At 37.2% G+C, this 24,795-nt stretch overlaps 1 protein-coding gene across 1 annotated transcript in view; it reads right to left on the bottom strand.

Moving 5' to 3' along the window:
- Positions 1 to 24,795, bottom strand: part of RYR2 (ryanodine receptor 2 (cardiac)) — a 592,347-nt gene that overhangs the window by 150,192 nt on the left and 417,360 nt on the right. Inside the window, exons 59-64 of the mRNA XM_011935762.1 lie at positions 19,527 to 19,604; positions 18,138 to 18,213; positions 13,333 to 13,456; positions 12,693 to 12,808; positions 9,389 to 9,453; positions 6,898 to 7,019 (exon numbers count right to left, since the gene is read on the bottom strand). Coding sequence (XP_011791152.1) covers positions 6,898 to 7,019; positions 9,389 to 9,453; positions 12,693 to 12,808; positions 13,333 to 13,456; positions 18,138 to 18,213; positions 19,527 to 19,604 — 581 coding nt within the window. The remainder of the gene's footprint in view (positions 1 to 6,897; positions 7,020 to 9,388; positions 9,454 to 12,692; positions 12,809 to 13,332; positions 13,457 to 18,137; positions 18,214 to 19,526; positions 19,605 to 24,795) is intronic.

The following is a 24,795-nucleotide window of genomic DNA, read 5'->3' as shown; positions in this document are numbered from 1 at the left end:
GAAAAAGAAGAAGAAAGAAAAAAAAAAAAAAACAGCTGATATATGAGCCGGAAAAAAGCAACATGATGTCACGCAGAAAGAATCAATTCTCTGAGCAGAATGTGGAGTAAAGGTATTAAAGAAAGAGTCTTTGAGTGCATATCTTTAACAAACATGGTTAAAAAAGCACATATTATAAGAAACCAAAAAAAATTGAAAGCAAAGCTAATTAATATAAAAGCAATCTATATGAACCCCATAAGGATATAACTACTGAAAAACCACAAGGAAAAAATTTGGTTTTATCTGCCCAGATGTACCACTGAAACTCTGGATTTAAAAAATATGTGTGTATATATATATATATATATTTTTTTTACATTATTTTACAACAGAAGTATGGTGCTTTGGGCATACAGTGTTACTTTAAGTTTTAATATGTTTCATTATTTGAAATCTCCTTCTTCCCCAACCTTGATCACACTCCTTACATAACATAAGCAACCAGTGAATTTGAATACAGCAAAGTAGGAACAGAATTTGAGCAACTGATAATCACTCAGAGGAAAGCATTACAGATGTGATAACTTAAAGTCTCTGGATACCAACGAGTTCAGTATATTTCTTATCTGCTCCAGAGAAGGTTTCTGTGTCTTTGAGTCCTTCATGGCAATTAGCAATGAGCCATTCCGAATAATGGCTGCCCACATTCAGCATTCAGCCTGACAACGCTGGTATCCACTCTCAGATCAGACCCTTGAACCTGGGAGATCCCCGCTATTTGTCCTTTGTTTTCACCGAGCCTCAGCTAGGTGGGATCCTCACAGGTCCTTATTTTGAGAAATATCCTTCACTCATTTCCATGCTATACTCCTATCTACTCATCCCTCAAAACTCAGCTCAGTTTATTCTTAGAATAAACTCATTCAACTAAATAAAACTAAATAAACTCAATAAAATAAGGATGTCAGCATTCTGACATCCAGTCCTCCTGTACAGCTCCCAACCTAGGCTGCAAGAGGTCCATACCCTGATGCTCTCAGGGGCCATTTGCAAATCTCTACCAATACAAGTGACATTATTTTCACATCTACTCACACTCTTCTCAGCTCTCAGATTGCACAGGCTCTACCCAGCCAGCACCTACCCAAAAATATCTAACCTTGAAGATACGTTTGTAGAGTACCACCCACACTCAGCTTGATTTTTCCCAATAATGAGAACAGCTAAGTCCTTACTGACCATGTTCTCTTGCAAAACTCGGCATTAACAGCTGTGATCAAATGTACAGTTCCCCAGGACTAGGGATAGAGACCAGCCATGGAATACCATGAAAGTGGCTGATCAGTGGCGGGATGGGAAGAGAGGGAAGCAGAGAAGGTAACATTTGTGAGGTTGACCTCTTTTACAGTAAGTTTTGGCCACCACCTCTCACTTCTGTAACAATGTGGATTTGTGTATTGCTGAAAATTATGTAGGCTATTTTGCAGCTTTTCCAAGAAAATGTTCACCTACAAATGTCTGACTGAGGTTTTGGGGAATTTCTTATCAGATCAAAACTTTTTTAAAACAATGATCTATTCAAGTGGCTACTAGACATAAGATTAGACCTGAGGCCCTTGACCTGCATTATTTATCTTTGTGCTATAATTTTAAGACAATAAAACGGGAGAAACTTTGTCCACGCGCCCTTATCTACTGAGCTTCATGACTGACAGCTGTGCATGCTAACTCAGCGAGGGTCTTTTTCTAAAGCGAGTAATTCAGTTTAGAACGGCACATAAGAGACCGTTTCTACTGAGCTTTATGGCTGACAGCTGTGCGTGCTAACTCAGCCAGGGTCTGCCTTTTTCTAAAGAGAATAATTCAGTTTAGAATATTCTTTGGATCCCTGTATTCAGATCTATTTTAAGTCATGTATTTTACCTATTCCTCTCGAGTATCCAGAGTGAAACATTCTGAGATATTCTTGATGATCCAGAATTTATAATGCTAGGATTAGGTTTTACCCAATTAATCCAAACCTGGGATGTTTTGCTATAATGGCAGACTGCTCTTTGTTTCATTTATCAAATTATATGTAATGCCTGAAAATCTGTCAGAGAAAAATGACTTGACAATCTCTGCTGAGTCCTCACCACATGTGCCACCAGAGAGAAATACAGACATAGAAGGCAAGGTCCTCAAAGACGGCACATCATAACTCTTTCCCTTCCTGTGCAATCCACTTTTAGGGCATGGTATTCATAGAAACTATAAGGATTAATTATTATAAGCTTTGGCCTATACTTTCTCTAAAAAATATTTTCTATAATACTGTTGTCCCCTTTCTCTGCTTCCCCTCATTACCAACATTCTCCAGAATTTATAAGGCATCTACTTCTTCAGCATTTACTCATTGTCTTGTACTGAAACACTCCTTTGCAGCTCACCAATGCCCCTAATCAGCAAAGATAATAAGCTTTTCTTTTCTGGAGTTCTCTCAACAGTACTTGGCATTGTTTATTACTTAAATCTTGAAACTCTTACCCTCCTTAGATTTTATTTACAGTATTTTTTTTTTTGCTTTCTAATTAATCATTCTTGATGTTCCTCAAAGACCTATTTCTGAAAACCCTGTAAATGTAATAATTCTCCAAATATTGGTATTCAAAACCTTTTGCTTCTTTCTCTACTCTCCTTCAGTTTTATCTACTTTCAGAGCTTCAAGCATTATATATATGTTCAGATAATCCCCAAATATGTCATTTCTTGCTCTAATCTCTCAATTAACCCCACATGCTAATATTTCCAATCTGCTGGATTTCTCCAGTTGAATGACCTGCGGGTAGCTTCTACTCCGATAAATACCTGACCAAATGTAACCTTTTCTTAGAAACTATTCTTTTTCTGAAATATGTTGTTTCTGTTCATGATACTAACAATATTCCAACTACCCAGAGTTGAAATTTCAGCACCAAGCTGGACCTCTTTCTACTTGCCATATTACTCATCGCCAAGTCATGTTGACTTTCTCTCTTCCCAGTTTCTCACCCCAGCTCCTGTTTACATCCCTTCTACATTCCCAGCACTCTGTAGATGTCTCCACTGACACTCATCACAGCTTCTTGTAGAGTTAGCTCTATATGTGTCTACTCAGCTGTCCTTCTAAATTTATTAAAGTTAGGAACGTTCTTATGGTGTGTGTATATCTTCAGGCCTCAGACAGCATGCCGTATATAGCTGGCATTCAGAGATATCTGCTGAATGAGGCCGGGCGCAGTGGCTCATGCTTGTAATCCCAGCACTCTGGGAGGCTGAGGTGGGCAGATCACCCGAGGCCAGGAGTTCACGACCAGCCTGGCCAACATGGTGAAACCGTATCTTTACTAAAAATACAACAACTACAAAAAAAATGAGCCGTGCATGGTTGCAGGTGCTTGTAATCCCAGCTACTGAGGAGGCTGAGGCAGGAGAATTGCTTGAACCTGGGAGGAGGAGGTTGCAGTGAGCCAAGATCGTGCCACTGGACTCCAGCCTGGGAGACAGAGTGAGTTTCTATCTCAAAAAAAGAAGAAGAAAAAAGACACATCTGCTAAATGGATAGGCGGGCAGCGCCACCTATTTGAGGCAGCACTTCCAACACTATAGCCTGGGTTGCTGTCTCGGCCTCCAAGTGCCTGCCATGGCCTCCCAACTCTCCCACTCTCATCAGTTATACTTTTGCTGCCAGATTGTATTTCCCAGAGGGAAGCTCTGATCATTCTCTCACTTAAAAAGCTTTAATAGCTTCTTAGTGTTAATAAATTAGGTTAAAAATATTGTGATATAATTTTAAAAAGAAGATTCCTAATTCTGACAGTTAATATCCATTACCATCTATGTAACCTAGCTTTCCCCTAAATTACCAGCTTCTACATTTTATTTATGTAGTTATCTACATTTAGCAAATATTTTCCTTCCTTAATCTCTGACCTACAAATGGTCCAAGATCAACTTTGACTGGCTTGATTTCCATAAATCTCTCACCCCTCTGTATCCATCCAAGGTGGTCTTACTTTACTTCGAATCCCATCGCACTGCCTGACTTTCTCTTACTAGGGCTATACTCATATTCATGTATTTAGCTACTGCTAAGTATACTCCAGACATGACAGTACTGACTTTAGATACAGCAAATGCTCAGTATGTAATAATCTCTTGTGCCAGGAAGTATCTAAACATCTCATGAAACATCAGTTTTAATTGTGGAAAAGTTAACTCAAACCCACACAACTACTGCTACTCACATTTGTTAAACACTTAAAACCATTATCATAGTGTTTATCATGTGAATGAAGATACGCTTATTTATTGATAATGGCAGGGCCAGTTTTCTACCTATTAAGTTTATACCCTACCAATATTTTTCTATACAAACAAATTAAGTCCTCTTTAAAAGTTGGGTTAATACTATTTGAGCATATATTTTATACTTTATCATGATCATTTTCCAAAAGTATTAGATACTCATTTCCATCATGTTAATGACTGCACAGCATTTTGTACAGACATGAGCCATCATTTATCACTTCCTTATTCATATTTTCCTCTATGATTTTCTTTTTCTCTGAGGTTAAATTCTAGCTATGTTTGGCACTAAAGTACTGTAATAACATAAGTTACTTTTATTATGCACCTCATTTTCTATGTGTGGGAATTTTAAATGGCATATGCTCCTTTTTTTGGGAAATACCAACGGGATAAGCAAAATTTACCAACCCTTTTTCTATTAGTAGAAGTAAAACTGAAGATGAAATACAGTCATGCATCGTTTAATGATGGGGATTCAGTCTGAGAAATACATCATTAGGCAATTTCATTGTTACTCCCATAACATAAGTACATCATGGAATGTACTTACACAAACCTAAACGGTATAGCCTATTGCTCCGAGGTTACATACCTGTGCAGCATGTGACTGTACTGAATACTGTAGGCAACTGTAACAAAATGGTATTTGTGTATCTAAACATATCTAAAAAAATTAGTAGAAACATAGTATTATAATCTTACGGGGCCACTATCATATTTGCGGTCCAAAATTAATTGAAATGTTGTTATGTGGTACATGACTGTAATTAAAAACATTCTGGTGCAGTGCCATTAGAGAGAGGGGTAGTCTAGGGTCAGTCTAGAGCCCCAAAGGGACATCAACTGAGGCTAGCACAAAATAGCGATGTATCTCTGATTTATTCTATGAGGGATACAGAATTGCCCAAGGAAAATGGGCCAATTTTCTTTTTTGGTGTATAGTTCCACGAAATTGTTCCAGCTTTATAGAGGTATAATTAGCAAATACAAATCATATATATCCAAACACGCAACTGGATGCTTCTATATATGCATAGTATGGGCTCAGTGAATAGTTCTAAGGGTAAGGCTGAAACTGAACGGAGATAATAAAACACAAGACAGGAGAGGAGGAAAATAGCAGAATTTGCATGGATTTATTTGAATTTGTCTCTATTTTCTCTGATTTTATTTTATCTTTATATAACTGAGTGACATCTAGATTAACAACACCCTTGGAGAACAAAGTTCCTATTAAAAAAGGCTAACAGACCCAGGGAGGAGTAGGAGACTTCAACGTGTCCTCCATTTCATGATGTTTAAGGGTAACTTGGTGCCTTGGGATATTCTAGCTACTTGCGTGCACTCACAATCCACAGGGGGATCCTGGCTCAGAGTAGTGGATGTGTGTGCTCATGAAATGACGAGGGAGGAGCTGCTCTCCCTCCCAGTGAAGGTGGGAAGGAAGGCCATGTTCAAGTCGGAAGGGGGGGAAATTCACATCGTGGAAAGTAACTGCATTGCCTCTCTCCATGTGGCAGCAATTTGTGGAAACAAAGCATGCTGCTGGGATGGATTCCTGCTGTTATTTTAACTATAATCAATTTTATAGGAAAATTCATTTGAAGAAGTTTGAGGACATGTTTCATACTGTTGCAATCCCATATCACATGACTGGCCACTTACTACTCGGTAGAATAGACAATAAGTGAAAGAGATGAACTGAAAATTCCACTCCAGCTGCCTTCCCCAGTGTTAGGCAGTGCAGGACTCTTTCCATTTCTCCACCCTCTCACGAAGGCTGTATGCAATCTCATCTCACTCTGTCCAATAGGTGGAGACCGTACTGCCTTTCAGCATAGCATTAACGTCAAGTCCGAGGAAAGCCTGTATTTTCTCCAGTGTTCTGCTTTATACTGTGTATTCACTTTTACAGAAATTTTGTTCCGATACAATCTAAAAACTTGGTATGGACTTTTGGGCAATGCAGTATTAGGGAAGTCAACTTGCTCCGTAATTGACTCTCGTGTACATTAAATTCTAGCAGAAGTCTGAGTGAAAAGACCTGATATCCCCAGCAGAATCACAACTGAGTCCATAAAGAACCCTTTGGTTTAAACAGAAATGAGAAAGTAGTGCTAAGAGGGGAAACCTTCAGAAATTTTGTAGGTATCTTTACTTCATTTTTCTTCCAACATTGGTCATTATTTTTAAATTAAGTATGTATATTTGGGATTTTTTTCTGAACAACAAAGGCTGGCAAAAATATCAGATTGGTAGAAATGTTAAAGAAACTAACGTCAAAAGCACCATTTATCACAAATACTAATATGGTGATGCATGTCCAGCTTCTACGTGTAGATTCTGAAATGAGTCATATTTTATCCTTCTATCCAGCATTACACTTAGCAGCAAAATATAAAGAAACTCAACATCTAGAACACATATCTTAACTTGTAAAAACTGTTGTCATCTAGTGTTTGCTTCCAAGAAGACATGGACCAGGGAAATGGGTGGATACTCTCCCATGTCAAGGTCCTCAGGTTCTCTTTGCAAATGCATATACACCTAAGTCATACAACAGTGTTTATTTTTATAGCTGTTTACCTAGTCACCATTTCTTTCTCTTTGTTGGAAGCATGTCCTCCAGAGCAGAGAGGTCTGCTTGCTGCAGATAAGAAGTATAAACGATGGTTTTTGAAATACTGATCAATTAAAGGAAGAACGACCTGAAAGAAAGGAAAAGAAGACAGATCTACGTAGTGGAATCTTTCAGGGGATGAATGAGAGCTGAGGCTTTGGAGCAGTCAGAGTTCTGTTCACATGCATCAGGTCTCCTTATGTCCATGCCAGGCACGTCATAGTATGCCTCTCTTAAATCTCACTCTACCAGTCTCGAGTCCATAGCAGGGAAAGCAGAGTGTGGCAGGATGTGATTATGGGGAACAGAGCAAACTTGCAACAGTTTGGAATTATTCTTAATATTTTCTCAAAATGAAATATTCTCAATGTTTTCATATAATATAGTTCAGCGCCCAACAGACCCCGAAATAATCCAGAACTACCATATGTTGAGTCTCTACTATGTGTGAACATTGCAGCTGATGATAGCAACTGCCCTACAGGGTAGATGCCACCATCCCTGCATTATGGGTCTTAAATGGAGAGATAGAAACGTGTGACTTACTGAGGGTCACATTGCTACTTACTTGCCTACACAATGTTCTTTTAACCTGGCCTTTCTCAAAGTGCACTTTCCATTTCTATGCACGTTTCGCCCTGCTGGCCTTGGGCCAATTCCTCCTCCTCACTCTGTCCACTCGCATCACCTGGCCTTGTACACACCAGTCCCTCTGTCCGGCATGCTCTTCGGCACTCCACATCCTACTCACCCTGGTCCTCCTGTAGATCTCAACTCAGTGGTGCTTTGCCAGGTAAGTCTTTGCTGATCTCAACTAGATAAAGTCCCACATTCTGAGCTCTGACAACATCATTTGCAATTTTACAGTGTACGCGTGGGACTTTGGATTAAAGTCTCTCTTTCCAGGAGCCTATGAGTTATGCAAAAACAAGAAACATTTCTGGGTTTGTTTCCCATTATAGCCCTTTCCTGAGGTTCGGTCTAGAACTATTAACTGGTCTCTCCTGTTTGCCACTGAATCCCTAGTGCTAAGGACTGTGACGGGCCCAGGGCAAGAACAAGATTGGCACTACCAGTACGCAAACTCAAGTCTATCTAAATATACTTCTTTTTCCCACCATGCGGTAGAGCAGAGTTATACATAACGGGGACATCACCAGCTTTTATTGTTCTTCCTTGACAGTCGGGACATTGTCTGAATTTAGTGACTGGCACATAGTAGGCACTCAATATGGTAAATGAATGCATTATAGACTTAGTAGAAATTAAGCCACATTAAGCATCTGTAAACAGAATCACTAGGGGTGCTGAGTAGATGGGCAACACAAGAATGTATTTTAAAGGGATAATTAGAGGCCGTGAATACAGCATTCTGATAATTGGCTATCAAGTAAGATTACAATCTCACAGAGACCGGAGATACACATATGGATCTATCAATTGATGAATCACTAACTGTCTGCACCCCAGGACAAACTTTGGATCTTCAGATGATTGGAACAGACTCTGAGTGCTATATTGAATGGGAGGAAAAGACAATAGAAATGTGTTTTACAGTAAAGAACACAATTTTGAAAACATACTACAAGTCAATATTCATCAATCAAAAAGCATGCTATTTTAGAGTCCACAAAAGTTGTATTTATAGCAAATTATCTGTAATCACTGAATGCAAGTACTTTAAGAGGAGACAGACAGCAGTAATTAGGTCTTCAGGCTCACTGCAAGGTGTCCCAAACAGGAAAGCTTACCCAGGGGCATTGTATATTCATGGCAATCCCTGGGCCACACCCTAATGCCTGACCCAGACTAGACACACAGTAAATACTGAGTAAAGGAACTAAATCATTTGGAGGTTTTACAACTTTTCATGTCCATCCCTTTTTGACTGAAAAAAGTGATGATTTTTCTGGTAATACGGCAAATTCCTGATAAATCCTTATGAAATGAAATAAATAATAACAGTGGGATGTCCTTTGTATATAAACAATCTATCCTCCCTGATCTTCTGTAAAACGAGTAGGACTATGGCCCCACAATAAAGATTCTTCTATACTAAATGTTCTTATAATGTACCCCTTTATAAATTAACTAAGACTTTCCTATTTATAAAAGCAATTCTCAACTAGAAATTTTAAATTGTAACAATATCCAAATGTTAAGAAATAGATATTTTTATTCTATATCATACGATAAAACCAAAAAAATGCAAACTGAATTAAACCTCAGATAGAATGAAGTCATTTGAAGAAGGAATGTGGTAGGGAATGTAGAGTTAAAGTCTGACCAAGTATGCTGGGAAGATGATTCATGCAGTTATTTTCATGCCACAGAATATTTACGTGCAGTAAAATACATATTTGTAGACAAGTATGTTCTGAAAAGGGTAATGATCTAATGAGTAGAGTACGTAAACAAACATATTGAAGCAAAAACAAGATAGATTGTATACTGTACTTTTGCAAAGAACTTGATTTCTTGTTCATAAGGGAAATGTTCTCCTTTGCCTCTGCTGCCACCATCTGTAGATTTGAAGAGTTTTTAGGTAAATGCTGCACTGGAAACATTGCAAGATATTCATCCATAACGCAAAGGTTAGAAAGCATTGCTAAATGTATTATCCCACTACACTGAATGGAAAAAGCCAACCAAAAATACAAAGGCAAGCTTTGGCAGTGTCATTAAAAATAAAAGGATTTTTTAAAGTCCCCAAATCTAAATTGAAAAAGCTATTGAGGACAGCCCATAGTTGTGGTTAGAAACACAAACACATTTGTGTAGCTTTGAGATCTTATTGACATAGGGAGGGGAAAATGGAATAGAATAAAGTAAGAATCCCACATTTTCAGTAGCCTTTAAGAACAGAAGCTCACTGGGGAGAGGACAGTGGGTGTAAATTGAATAAACATAATTGGTTAGATACTAACTCTGGCCTCTAATAATAAAGATTGCCTCTTGGTGTGACCGAAAGTTAAAGCTTCTCAATTTAAGATACAAACTAAACAACTGCAGGAAGTCAGGATCTGCGATGAGGAGGAGGACAGCAATTTTAATATTAGGTTGGCAAATTAGCATTCCACTAAAGAATAAAGAAATTTTGACCTATGTCAAAACATAATTTTCATAAGCGAAGCAAAAACACCCAAGTTTTCCCCATGGTTTAAAAAATGATCCAAGGTCAAGAATTGATTAACCTAATTCATTTAGCTTAGAAGGTGGCCCTTCTTACCTCCTTCATACATATGGAAAAGGTTCATGCATATATTAATAGATGAGGAAATAATAAACTACAATAACCATGATGGCATGCAGAACATATTGGAGAGCTAAAAAATTCAGAATTGGATATCAGGTTTTAGTAAAATTTGTAAGCAGAGCTTCCAGATATTTAAGAGCCAAGCTGACTTTTGCTTGAAAAAGTTATTTTGCAAAAAAAATAATAATAATAATAATAACTTGAGATAATAGTTTGTCAAATTTTAGACAAAAATACAAGATAATTTTTAGGAAACTTAGGCTATTATTTCGCAATATCAGAATGCTCTTCCCATGAACAAGCAAAAGAAAATTATGGTTTTTTAACACTTGCAAATTTCATTTGCATGCCACTTTGGCATTTGAATCTCCTCTTAAGCACATTATACAAAATGGCTGGATTCAGATAAGAGACTTTCTCATATAAAGTTATCTCAAGATAAAATTTTGTACACAGCCAAATCGGCTCATATTTCAATGAATTAAATAGGAAATGCTTTTTACTACATTTAAACAAATGCTTATGTGCAAAATGTGAAAAAGATGTGGAGAGAATACAATCTATGGTATAATATAAAAATTAGAAAAAGGCATATTTTTACAACCACAATTAACTTAGGTCTAGGAATGGCTACATTAGAGATGTGCTACAAAATCACTAAAGTGAAGGATAAAGGGAGAAGGCAATATAGCAGTTTTTGTTACTTGTGGTAACATTGTTACTTGTGGTAACAATGAAAGATGGAAATTAAAATAAACAGGGTACTGACAATCACAGCTCTATCTGCTCCTCTAACAGAGTTCCTGAACCTAATTTGCCCTGGCAAAGCCATCCGAAAACAGTACCTATAACATCAGGAATTGTGAAAAAGGTTATTTGGTTGGGCTCTGTCATTGCAGCCTACTTTCTCTCCCGTGCTCTGTTTATAAGACCCTCTACCCTGTGGATAGAATGAAATGTGTCAAGTGGGTGAATGTACCCTGGAGCAAGATTCTCACCACCCCCTTCCATGAACTGTAGTAGGTAGTTTATTCAGACATTTGAATAAAGTGTGAATAATACCTAAACACATTTCTTCCCTTCATATTGGTGTTTGTGTTCTCCAACGTGAAGGTAAAAAACAAACAACTTTCTTGTTCCTTTCTCCAAATGATGACTCTTTCTTTCTCTCCTGTCCCTTGTATCTCCAAAAACAAGACTGGATATTGGAGTTGCTACCCATATCGGATCCTTTCAAATGTGGATCAGAAATTGCAATATTTAGCTTTCTGTGTAAAAGCTTCAATAATTCACCCCTACCTCATTTTTGTTCTCCAGTTACATTTCATTAATTCAGATCAATTTGGCTATGTATTAGGATAAGTCAGGAATCATATTTTTAAAAATTGTTAGTTGTATGAATCACAGAGAGATTACAGATTAAAAATTAGCTTGTAGTGTAAACTTTTATGAAAAAGATGGGCTCGAAGAGAGCAACAATAGAGTATTTGAACTGTAGAGGCAGGTTGAAAGAGAAGTCAATTGTTTATGAGAACGATGCTCAACTGGAAAATCTTTAATCACATTTAGGATACAAGAGACCAGAAAGAAGAAAATACCAGAGCTCTAATTTCTACAAACTTAAATCTGGTGCTATGGCAGAAACTAGATTTACATCCTAAGACAAACAGCAGCTGAGGGATCCAAGATGAATGGCCCTAGAGGAAAGGTGTTGAACGACAAAACGAGTGAGTGTTAAAAATAAAGAGAAAACCTTGAGAACAAAAATGAAAATAAATGAATAATCACCAGAAGAGCACACTGTTTTCAAAAGGGAACAACCCGGAATTCCTTACGTCGTGTTACTACGCAGTGGTGGGAAGGTGCTCTGACACTAAACAATTAACAAGTTGAATTTTAATTCAATGAGGAGGGTCACAAAACAACAGAAGTGACCGGAGGCTGCTTTGATCATCTGTGCTGAATCTAAGGCTTAAAGAATGAGGTTTTAAAAATTCTGAGACAGCACTGGGCCAGACAGGAAAGAGGTCTTTCCCTGTACCCTAAGAGCATAATAAAGTATTCTGCACTGCAGTTACTCTAGTATTAATGTATTTCCCTACAAAGGCTAAACTCAAGGCCTCTATAGTGTTTAGAAATTTTGAAAATCCACAGTTTTGGAAGTTTTTCTTATGAGTAGAGCAGTTAATTTCATAGGTAAGATTTAACTCTACCTTAAAATTCTGATGTCCTTCCAATGTATCTTTTAAATTGAAAAAAATGAATGCCAATAAACATTATAAGGAGAATAACTTATATGTTAGATTTTTAAAAGTTCACAGACTTTACCCACTCCCCAAGAACTTGTTCATACACTGACTGTTGAACTCTACTTAGTAGTAGGATGAATAGATGGGTTGACACCATCACAAATAGCTCAGCAGCCAGTGTTGTTCTATATCCTGATGTTGTAAACATTAAGAACAACAAACACTGGGCTATTAGCAACGGGACTATGGCACCTACCAAACTCCAGGATATACTGATGGGCTTCATCCACATAGCGAATGAGTTGTTGGAGGAAACTGTAGGCAAATCGTTTCTCAATAGAAGGCGTGTCCAGTTCCAGGTCCTTAAATCCTCTGGAACAGCAAAAATGAAACAGGGAAAGCAATTTGTACAAGTCTCTTAGAAGGTAAAATTGTGTGTGTGTGTGTGTGTGTGTGTGTATGTACATATCCATACATGTTTATATATGTTTATATATACATTTAAATTTTGAAGTTTATCTAATGTTATTGTAGCTCAAGGAAAAAGTAAGATTTAACCTATAAAGAAAATTTTGCATATGATATAAAGCTTCAGTGAGTAACTCTCTTATTACACAACAAAATGTTGCATTTACAAAAACAGAGTGTGATTTTTTGCCTGGGGATTTTGCCTAAATGATGGATAGTGATTTAATATATGTAGCAAAAGGAACTCAGTTATGTGGTACACAGCTAGGGGTGTAAATCTTTCTGATGTGTGTATTTTGAACATATTAAACAGTACCTCAAAGGTGTAAACAGATCATTGAATTCATTTTCAGCTTTAAATATGATGTAGATATTTAAATATTCACCCTCATGAAAAGAATGTGTAATTAGGGTATGTGTACTTTTACCTGGATACAGCATATCCATTGATCTGCAAGAACTTGAGGATGTCCTGTGCTTTTTCTCTATCCTTGGCTTTCTCTTTGGCTGTCAGTGTATCATAGGGCACCAGCAGAGGGTGGTTACCGCCTCCTAAGAGTATGTCAGGACAAGAACACAGCATAGTAATTTGAAAATAATCTGAGATGACACACAGATATATAATTGGACCACACTAGAAAAGTTTTCATATCCTTTAATAATACACAGAGCATATAAGACTCTTCTGCCTCTATTGCCTTTAATGTTTCAATTAACTCAGAAAAACTACTCAAAGAAAGGCTATGCATATGCCTTCTAAGAGGCAGTTAAAACATGAACATGCATGCATTTGTAATACTGAGTGACAATAATATCTGCATTCGCCAATGAGAGAGAAGCAGCTGTATTCTCTTCTCTGTTCAAAGCAATTTTGAATGTGGAGAGTGGAAATAAATGCTAAATCATACTTAGCAGGATTTAGAAAAGTTATAAAGCATGTTTCAGGGGTTATGCTTCATTTGCTGCCCCACAGAAGGAAGAGTAAAAGTCTTAAATATGGAATTTTTATTATATCTCTCAGATCAGAGAGTACTTCGTAGTCACATTATTTATAAATAAACAAAACCACATATAGATGTGCTACATTAAAAGTGGATCACTCTTAAGTGTCTAATACTTGACTTTAAGACCTGGGGGCAAGTACCTTTTAGCAAGAGTCTAGATTTTTAATATACTCATCCTGATAATACTTACTAAAGTAGTCTTTCTTTCAGATTTAAAAATTCTAAATATATGTAAATTTTAAAAAAACTAATACAGAGAAAAACCTTTCTAAAAATTATAAATTATGTAAAAATTTTGGTTAAAATTTTGCAAAAATTATAAAAAATATTTTAAAATGCACTGTTAATTTCAGATGTAAAGATCTGGTACAAAGAATGCTATTAAAACAGCAGCAAACTGAATAGCATGGTATGTCTCACATTTAACATCCGTAAAACATGTATGATAATAGATATTGTGTGGGAGGCTGAGCTACCCTGAAATACAACTGCTAAGGAATTCCAGGAAGAATAATTGAGAATAAATGTTGTTTGAATTATAACAACATATAGCCTATGAAATCAGTTTCCAATACAGTTTAGCCAGGAGCTACTGCAAACAATGACAAATGTTGAATTTGCCCTACACAATAAATAAGCAAGCAAAGGAAGAAATGTCTGCTTCCCCAGTGCTGGCTTTGACTGAGAGTGCCATCTGCAGACATGCAATCGCCCACTGAACTTCAATACCATTAGGTGACACTGTGCTATCATACATGCAAGGCGTTGGTCAAGAACTACAGAGCTAACAAATACTAACCACACTAAGGAATTCAGGTACTTCACAGTATATTAACAATATCAAGCACAATACAGTTGTCAGAAGACAACGACAACAAACACTCGTGAACAGCAAGAGGGTATAGAATTTGTTACTAAGTTTAGTAGAAACCAAATTTGACTTTTGTCCTAATCAAAGATGTAATTTAACAGGACACTTTATAAGGATACTATAATTAACAACAATTTATTCTATATTCTCAAATAGCTACAAGAGCAGATTTTGAATGCTCCCAACACAAAGAAATATAAATGTTTGAGGTGATGGATATGCTAATTACCCTGATTTGAACATTACACGTTGTATACATGTATGCAAATATCACACTGTAAGTCATATAGACAATTATGTATCAGTTAAAAATAAAAGCAAAAATCTTTTTAAAATCAAGCATCGAATTCCATCACCCTAGTTTAATCAACCATCACCTAGTTCAAACTCCATTACTGCATTTAGTCCTAGAGAATGCTATTAATTGGGCAACTTAATTTGTAATCAGTGATTTGGGGGGCCACATACCAATAAGTTATTGTGGGGGAGGTGGGGAGAGAAAGAGAGAGATGCAGAAAGAGGTCTATAATTTTAAAATCCTAAGAACGCAAAGTACCCACGAACTCGGTAACTCTTCTCACCCTATTCGACCTCCACTGAACTAGAAGGTGAAGGGATTTGAAAGCCTGCCAGGTGGCTGAAATCTACGTCCTCACTGTGCCTCTAACTAGCAGTGTGACCATGGACATTTGCTTGCACTTCCACCCTCATCTTTCCCATTTATGAAATGGGTGTAGACATCTTGTGCTGAAGGAAACAAGCTCCTTGGAGAGGCAAACGAATGAACAGCAATTCTGAGGATATTACCACACATACTAGCACAGACTCATGAACCCATTCATACTACAGGGTGAAAAAATTCTTGACACTAGTGAGCTGTCTGTGGCTTAACAACAGATGACCATGGTACAAAATACTTGAAGTGCCAGTGGGAAAGTAACATTTTTTACTAATTTGGGATCGCTAATCATACTTTTTGGACTTACACTCCTTTATTTCTATTAACTCCTTATGGCATCTGATTTTCCCTCAGACTTTTCGAGATTCCAAAAGAGCACTGAAGATCAGATGACTAAGGCAAGCAAAGAGGCATTTTTCTCCTGATTTTCCTAAAGCAGATTCATCTTCTCCGCACAGATGCAGGGATGATAAAAGAGAAGAGAAAAGGTGAAAGCAAAACTGGGCAGCTTTGGCCCTGATTCTTTTAGTGTTTTTGACTTCTCATTTCTATTTCTCTCTCTCTCTTTCTCTCTCTCTCTCTCTCTCTCTCTCACACACACACACACACACACACAGACACCAAGACATCGGGTGGTGACAGATTCCTCCCACCTACCTCTTATCGGCAGTGGGAGTAGAGCTGGCAGGATGCAACTGCCTACAACTGTTGGCTATAAGGATCCTCCTCACTATTAATGTCCCCGAGTGAGAACACAACTTTGAAAAAAAGACACATGTAGTTTCTGCTCTGAAACTGGCTACAGTCTGTAACCTATCTCCTATTCCCAAGACTCACTTCTCTGGTTTGCTAATCTCAATAACCTAAAAGCCAGAATCCAGGATTGCATATTTCAACACCTTTCCCACTGGTCTGCCATTTTGGTTCTAAACAAGTTCCTCTTCTAAAATGAAATCCATATGTGCAGTAAGAGAATTAAAGACAGCGAGGACTAATTTCCTCTACCTCACCACTTAGTGTGCTGCAACTAGGTTAGTTGCCCAACTACAGAATATCAATTTGAGCCAATACAAGTTGTATGCAGAAGTATGGATGTGCCATTTACTAGTGGTATGACTTAAAGAAAACATCAATCTGGCTCAGAAATTTAAATAATGATGATTTTCTATCATGCTTATTTAGAAAAGCATATAGGTTGTGTATATCTAATCTGAAAATCTGAAATCCAAATGTTCCAAAATCAGAAACTCTTTGAGTGTCTACATGATGCTCAAAGGAAACACTTATTGGAGCATTTAAAATTTTGGATTTTGGATTTGGGATGCTGAACCTATATATTTACTGCAAATATTTTAAAAATCTGAAAAAATCTCAACTTTCAAACAGTTTGGGTTCCAAACATTTTGGATAAGGGATAATCAACTTGTAATAAAATAGCTGCTTATTATTTTTAATTTTAACTCTACTACAGCGACTGAAACATAGTTTAAAAGAAGGCACAGACACTTTTTCATGTAATCTGCTCATGTAACAAGCAGTGATTTTGTTTATCAGTTATGTGGGCAATGCCCTGTCAAGAATTTCACAAAACAAAACTCTATGACTCATTTGCCATCCATCCATTCATCCATGCACCCATGAGCCAAACAATGAATTAATCATTCATTTAACAAACATTTATGGGGCAGTTTTAGAATACAGACATATTATCCTTGAGCAGCATTTTGAAATAGGCAATTTAAAAATGTGAAATCTTCTCTTTTCCTCTCTGTGACCAACCCTAATTTGTGTTACTCTGTTTCCTAGTGCTTGGTGCCAGGTACCATCCTTCCATATCACAGCTTTACTTTTCACCATGAAATATCCCCACTTTCAAAATCTTCTCCCCTTCTACATTTTTACCTAGTCAAATAAACAAAAAGTAGAAGATTTATTGGCACCTGTAACTATACAATAAGGATTACAAAAGAAATAAATGTTGTGGCCCTGAGCTTGAAAGTAACATATTCCTATTGGGGGAAAGAAAACCATATAGGAAGTCATTAATGACAGCACATATGCGCGCACGCGCACACACACACACACACACACACACACCCATTATAAACAATATGTGTATAGACTAATGGCAAACAAATAATGTTGAAAGATATCATCAGTGTAGCATACATTAAATTGAAGAAAATATTTATGCAAATAAATTTTAAAAGACTTGAGAAATACCTAAGAGAACATTAGGTCATTTTGCATTTTAATAAAAAAAAACAGGAAAAGTGCAAGCAAAAGCATGTAAGAGACAGTAACATAGCTGGACTGGACGAAAGAGGCTGAGACTGGAAATAAAAAGGGGTAAAATGGGAGATATTTAAGTTGGGGAAGAGAGTCAGGGAGGGAAGTCTAAGTCATTCATAGAACAAATCAGATATCAGGATGAGAAGTATAGAAATCTATAAGCTAAAACGGGTAAAAGAAAGCTGCCAAAATTCGGAGACACAAGAAAATACATACTAGCTGCTAGGAAATGACAGCATTTCCACCTTCAATCTGTTACAGGCACGTTTAAACCATTCTAATTTTAAAAAGTTATAATAAGCTCTTGTGTTAAAAAGACTACTTCATCTATATATTCATGTGATTGAATCGTGATTGTTTTTTAATACACAGTTTAGAAAATACTACCTTTGGACTCCAACTCCATTTTCTTTTTCTTTGCCCATATATTATGGTAGTTTTCAGCCATCATTTCTGCCATAGCCTTAAGACAAAAATATTTATTACTTCAATAAGTAAAAAAGGATAACACTGCTTTTTAACATGTAATATTAGATGCCTTAAAGGAATAACTAATACAGTATCAGTGCTATGATACACTTAAAAGATAATCCCACGCTCTTTAGAATCTGAATCCCAGTGAATTGTAAGGATTTGCAATATGACACAGTAACTAAACAGCAGATGAGAATGGTCATTGTTATTCATAATGTTTGAAGACATTGATTCAATAATGAAACCAAAATAGCTATGGACTTCAGAAAAAAAAAAAAAATTTTATTTACAAGTTCTTATTTTAATTTCCAAAGCCTTAAAAATGACCTAAACCTTATTAAACTTGAATGTGAAGAATGTCAGATGGACAGTTAAAGATCTGATTTCTAAATCAATCTCTGTCCAAACTAGGTGAGAGAACTTAGACTAGCCAAGTTAATCTTTCTGTGACCTTTTGGGTTTTGATAAGATTACCTCTAAGATTCTTTTTACATTTGATTTTCAAGTTTACTGTGTCATTTTAAGACATTCATATGGGAGCAATAACAAATGGCAAACAAAACAATTTAACAATATGTACATTTTATATTTTCGTCCTTATTTCTCTTGGAACAATACAGTTACCAACAATGCTAATATGTTATTTGAACACCAAATCGACCTATTAAGTTTATGTCTCAAGGCAATAAATTTTATCTTACTTTCAAATCTGCTATTTCAAAGTAGGTTCCTTGGTGACAAAAAAGAACAGAGGAGACTATGAATGGAGCAATAAGGATTGCAAATGCAATCGATTTCTCAGGAAAAACTTTAAAGAAAGTGGCCCTTGCGCAGAGCATTATTAACTATTTACTTTCTTCTCACACACAACTATTTACCATAGAGATGTTTAAATGGCTATTATCTTTTAGGAAAATATGTTATGTGGCTGAAACACCCTAGAAAAAGTTGTATCAACTTTTTTTTGTTGTTTTTTTCTTTGAGAGGGAGTCTCACTCTGTCACTCAGGCTGGAGTGCAGTGGTGCGATCTCGGCTCAGTGCAACCTCTGCCTCCCAGGTCCAAGCGATTCTCCTGCCTCAGACTCCCAAGTAGCTGGGACTCTAGGTGTGTGCCACCCCACCCAGCTATCAATTTTGATAGTACTAAAAAATTAGAGTATATAATCTATAAATTCCGTGGATCCATTATAGGATCACCACATTCAAATAAACCACACTGTGAAATATATGCAGGAAAGTATTATGCTATGCTTCTTAAAAATTAAATTTGGAGACTATGTTTAAAAGTTAACAGTACTTACATGCAGGTCTCTAGATAGGGTAACATTGCTCATGTCAATGGCCCGGGGACTGTAACCATGGGCAGCGTCTACAGAAACCTAGATCATTTGTGTGAAAAAATAGTGCCTCATTAAAAACCTTGTGAAGAGAGACTTAAATTATACTTTAAAAATATAACACAAACTTCCAAACATCGTGTTTCCTCAGACAAAACTGGCAAGTTTCTTTACAAAATGATGTTGTAAACACATCTCGCATGTTAAAATTATATTTGGGTGTCTGAAAACGATTTATGATTGACAATCCTGAAAATTAACTATCAGAATTTGACACATTGTGCCATGAATCCAAAATTCTGCAACATTATCTTATGCAGGTGACCATGACATTTTTGAGTTTCTTACAAATCCAAAATGGCTGCAATGAAATTCACTCTTCCTCAAGCAAGCGAGAGTTAATCAAAGGTGTCAATATTTACGAATGTCTTCATGAGTCAAATGTTAGAATAAAGTATAACCAACTTTTAAATTATAATAGTATATCATATGGTATTCAATAATGCACTTGGAAATCCTCGAGGAAGAGACTTCTTTAATTTCTGAATTAAAGCTTTTAAAAAATGAAATATATCTCTTCATCAATTTTAAGGAAGTTTCACTACCATCCTGGGCACTTACCTCCTTCCAACCAATGGCATATTATGTGAAAGTGTACCACAGAAATGAGCTCTAGTTCCTGCTTATAAATCTAAAACTATACCGTGATATATTTCATAATCGTGTATATTCTCTTATTAAAAATGCATAAACAAAAAACTAAAAACAAAATGAAAATATAGCTCATTATCATGCTTGTAAAATAAAAGTGAGTGTAACATATGCTATAATTAATACAGGCTCATGAGTGATACTTAACTTACGGGTCCGTTTTGACGGCACCCTGGCTTCTGTGCTTTCACCATGAGGACACTGTTCAAACCTTGTTTAAATGAGGCAAACACCGAACTGGAATAAATCCAGCTTTTTCTGTACCTCACTTCTGTTTTCTGAGCATCACTTCCCTTTTTGTCTATAAATGTTCCCTGGCCACGTGGCAGGCCTGGACTCTCACTGAACCTGTCCTGGTTCCAGGGACTGCCACTGGTTCTTTGCTCAGTTAAACTCTGTTAAATTTAATTTGTCTGAAGTTTTTCTTTTAATATGTTAAATAGACCACCTGCCTCAAAGGCTGGTATGAAATGAGGTAATGGATTTAAAACCCGTAGCAAAGTGCCTGACACCAAAGAATGGATCAGGGATTTTAGTAAATGGCTGTTCTCACTGCTAGTATACTACCATTACCACTGCCAGTAACATAACTACCACCAACACCATAGTTCCCATACAACTGTAGTGAGGAGTGGGTGAACATATTTGGGAGTCATAATTTTGCCTACTACAACATACAAAATCAAAGTCATTGTTCTCTGCTTGTTGTCCCCAGCACTCCTATGGTCTTTACTTCACCTAACACGGCTATCAACTTGGGGACACAAGCTAGAATCCAGGGAATCACCTCAGATTATTCCCCTTCATCATCATGTCAATGTCCCCACCCGAATCTCATCTTGAATTGTAGCCCCCATAATTCCATCCTGTTGTGAGGGGTACCCAGTGGGAGATAACTGAATCATGGGGGTGCTTTCCCCCATACTGTTCTCGTGGTAGGGAATAAGTCTCACAAGATCTGGTGGTTTTATAAGGGGAGATCCCTTTCACTTGGCTCCTCATTCTTCTCTCGTCTGCTGCCATGTGAGACGTGCCTTTCACCTCCCACCACGGTTGTGTGGCCTCTCCAACCACGTGGAACTGTGAGTCAATTCAACCTCCTCCTTTGTAAATTGCCCAGTTTCAGGTGTGTCCTTATCAGCAGCGTAAACACAGACTGATATACTCCCCTTCATCTATTATCATGTATCAGCCACAAAATTCTGTCTACCTCAAAAATACCCCTGGGACATACCATGGTGTTCTGTTTCCACTGTCTCTGCTCTAATTCAGACACAACATTTTTTGGTTTTTGTTGTTTTTCTGGGATGTCTACAACATCCCCCTAAGGAGTCTCTCTTTCTGCCTTCGGTCTCATCCTTCTCTAACTCATTCTCCATTTTGTTGTCAGAATTACATTTCCAAACTATTTATTTTGTTCTTCCCTAAGCAATGTCTTCTCCACTGTACAGCAAAAATATGTGGGCACGGGCTGGGCTTTATTAATATTCCCAGCATCTGACACATACCATCGCTCATTAATGTTAAGATTATAAAATGATTCCCAATCTCACAGATATTAAAATAGGGCAAGTGTATGTCTTCAAACTGATGACAAATTATATTAGACTTTCTGCAAATTTTATTGATAGCAATAACTCTATACGTCTATTTGTTCCTAAAAGAGATTTCCCACTGTTTAATCTCCCCTTAAACCACTTTCCTTATATAACTGAAATTTACAAGTTTTTCACTTTAAGTTCTTGAGGCCAGTTTTAATAATGTAGTTAAATATTTGCTTATTTAGGGGCAGATTCTTTTTATGCTTTTAATTGCCTGTTTTTCTTCTTCAGATACACAGAAATCAGAAGACTGGCCAGGTCTTGTGCAATTTCAGGTTCCCTGGACTATGTACCATCTTGGAGCCAGGGGGTTTAACATTCATACTAATCTTATTGGCATTAACAACAGCAGTAGCGACTACCAGGTGTGTGGTCATCGGGACACACAGATTATCTCCTTTTATCTTCAGAACAACTCTGAACAGTAGGTATTACTTTTCACCATTTTAAAATGAGAGTAAAGAGGCTCAAGAGAAATTAAATAATTTTAAAAGCCATAAACTGTATTATGTAGAGATCAAACAGCAGCATCAAATTTTGAAAGTGATTCTAACACCAAAGCACTTATCCAGGTCCTTAAGATGGTCCCCAGTGTCCTATAGGACCTGGCCCCTGAGACCACTGTACCCTCATGTTACTCACTGGATTCCAGCCTCGCTCACTTCCTTATCTCCCACACACTCCCACCTTAGCACGTGTGCAATGTTTGGGACATTCTTCCTCCAAATCTGTGTAACTCCCTCAACTCTTTCAGGTTTTTATTCAGTTTGCCTTCTAATGAAATCTACCTGAAAGCGCCATATTAAACTCACCTCCAAACACCTTCCAAATCTCCCCGTTGCACTCCCAATTTGCCTTTCTATGCTGTGTTTTCTTTTTTCGCGATATTTATCATACTCTATCATAGCATAGCTAGAACTTGTTTTTCTGAAGACAGGGTCTCTCTTACACTGCTACCTAGGCTGAAGTGAAGTGGCACAAACACAGTTCACTGCAGCCTCAACCTCCTGGCTTTATTCAATCCTCCCACCTCAGCCTCCTGCGTAGTTGGGATTACAGGTGTGTGCCGTGCAACCACACCGGACTAGTTTTTCTATTTTTTGTAGAGATGTTGTTTCGCCATATTACCCAGGCTGCTTTCAAACTCCTGGGCTCAAGCAATCCCCCTGCCTTAGCCTCCCATAGTGCTGGGATTGCAGGCATGAGCCACCATGCCTGGCCTTTCTATCCGTTGTTTATTTCCCCCATTAGAATGTAAGCTCCTGGACAGCAGAGATTTTTGTCCATTTTGTCACTGATGTATCTGAAAAGCTCAGGACAATGCAGCATACATAATGGGTGCTCAATAAATATCTGCTGAAGGAATGAATGCATCATCCCTCTATCCTATCCTGTATTTTAGTTCTAGATAAGTAACACGTTCCAAAAATTTCATTCTAATCTCCCTTCCCCTTCCAGGGTATAAGCTTATTTTTTCATTTGTTTTAAATAGTTTTTATCCTACATTTGTAGTACTGAAAAACGGATATGAGGTAAGGCATTGGAATTCGGGAGCAAACAAGTAATTGTTGAAAACCTGTGGGATATGCCTGAGATTGTCAGAAATGTTCTTTGCTGTTGACTTTAGTATCCCTACTAAGGAAGGGGTCAAAACCCACCCAGTTAACCCCTCTCCAATCAACTTCTTGTAACTTTTATCAGCCCTTATATACTCTATTGTATATTCCGTCGAGTTGCTACCGGTGTTATTCATACCCTTATGTTTGTCTTACATGTGCAAATTCTAAAGCCCCAAGTGGGCGGTAAATTTCCTGAAATCAGGATTCATGTCTTCCTCTGGTATTCATGGCAAACAAAGGACATTCACCAGGTTATTGATCCACATAAAGATAATAAGGACAAAAATTATGGCTCACCTATATTGAAATATATGCCAGTTATTCTTTTAAGTGATTAATAAGCATCATAACGAGAACACTCACAACATTCTTTCAAAGCAGAGACTCATATCAGCTTCATTTTAAAGATGAGAAAACTGCAGCATACAGAGGTTAACCAGTTTACCCATAACTAGCTAGGTACTCAGGGGTGAGACCAGAATGTCAACCCAGGCTGGCTGTGCCAGACACTGTCATTAACCATGGGCCACCTGTACGTCCCTGAGGGAGTGCTGAGCCCCAGTAAAAAAAAAAAAAGCTCAGGCATTCAGGGTCAGAATCACATCTACACATGATCTTCACTCATCCATTTACATTCCTTATAGAAAATGATGCTATAAAATGTTCCTTTAGTCAAAAGAGTTTATACATGATAGAAAATTGCTTAATAATCACATAAGAAATCAGTAACAGAAAAAAGACAAAGAAGTTTAACAAGATGATAGCTAGAAAACAAAAAGCTATAAGGCAAGTAATGGAGAAATGACAATCTATGTTAATATTTGAAATAATACTGGTTTATGCTTAAAGAACCTTTGGGCGAAAATAATGGCAAGAGTTATACATAGATTTGTGGCCTTCGGTGTTTATTGCTCCCCATTTCTGAAGCTGACAGAACTATTCTTTCTTTCCCACCTACAGGCCAAAGTGCTACAAACACAAATATACCTTTTCATTTACCACTAATGAAATGCTCTCAATAAATGCTCTCAACAGAAATACTGACATAACAATAGTAACAATAAGAGTTCACATTTAATGAGGCAAAAAGAGATCAAGTACCCAAAAGTACATTTTTAGAAAGCAGCACTGCTATGATTTAAGCCCAAGTGGTGAAATTCCACAGCCCTTCCTTTTACCTTACAAACTGTGCCTCTGGCACAAGCATCACCTAATATTTTGAAATCACATTCGAGATTTAAGAATAAATTTCAAAAATCACATGTCACTGTAAAAATCACTAAGACACGAGAGATGGTTCCA

Source organism: Colobus angolensis, unplaced genomic scaffold (genome assembly GCF_000951035.1).
Source record: "Colobus angolensis palliatus isolate OR3802 unplaced genomic scaffold, Cang.pa_1.0 Scaffold148, whole genome shotgun sequence".
Taxonomy (NCBI): domain Eukaryota; kingdom Metazoa; phylum Chordata; class Mammalia; order Primates; family Cercopithecidae; genus Colobus; species Colobus angolensis.
The sequence above is the reverse complement of the archived record's forward strand: the minus strand, read 5'-3'. Positions and strand labels throughout refer to the sequence as shown.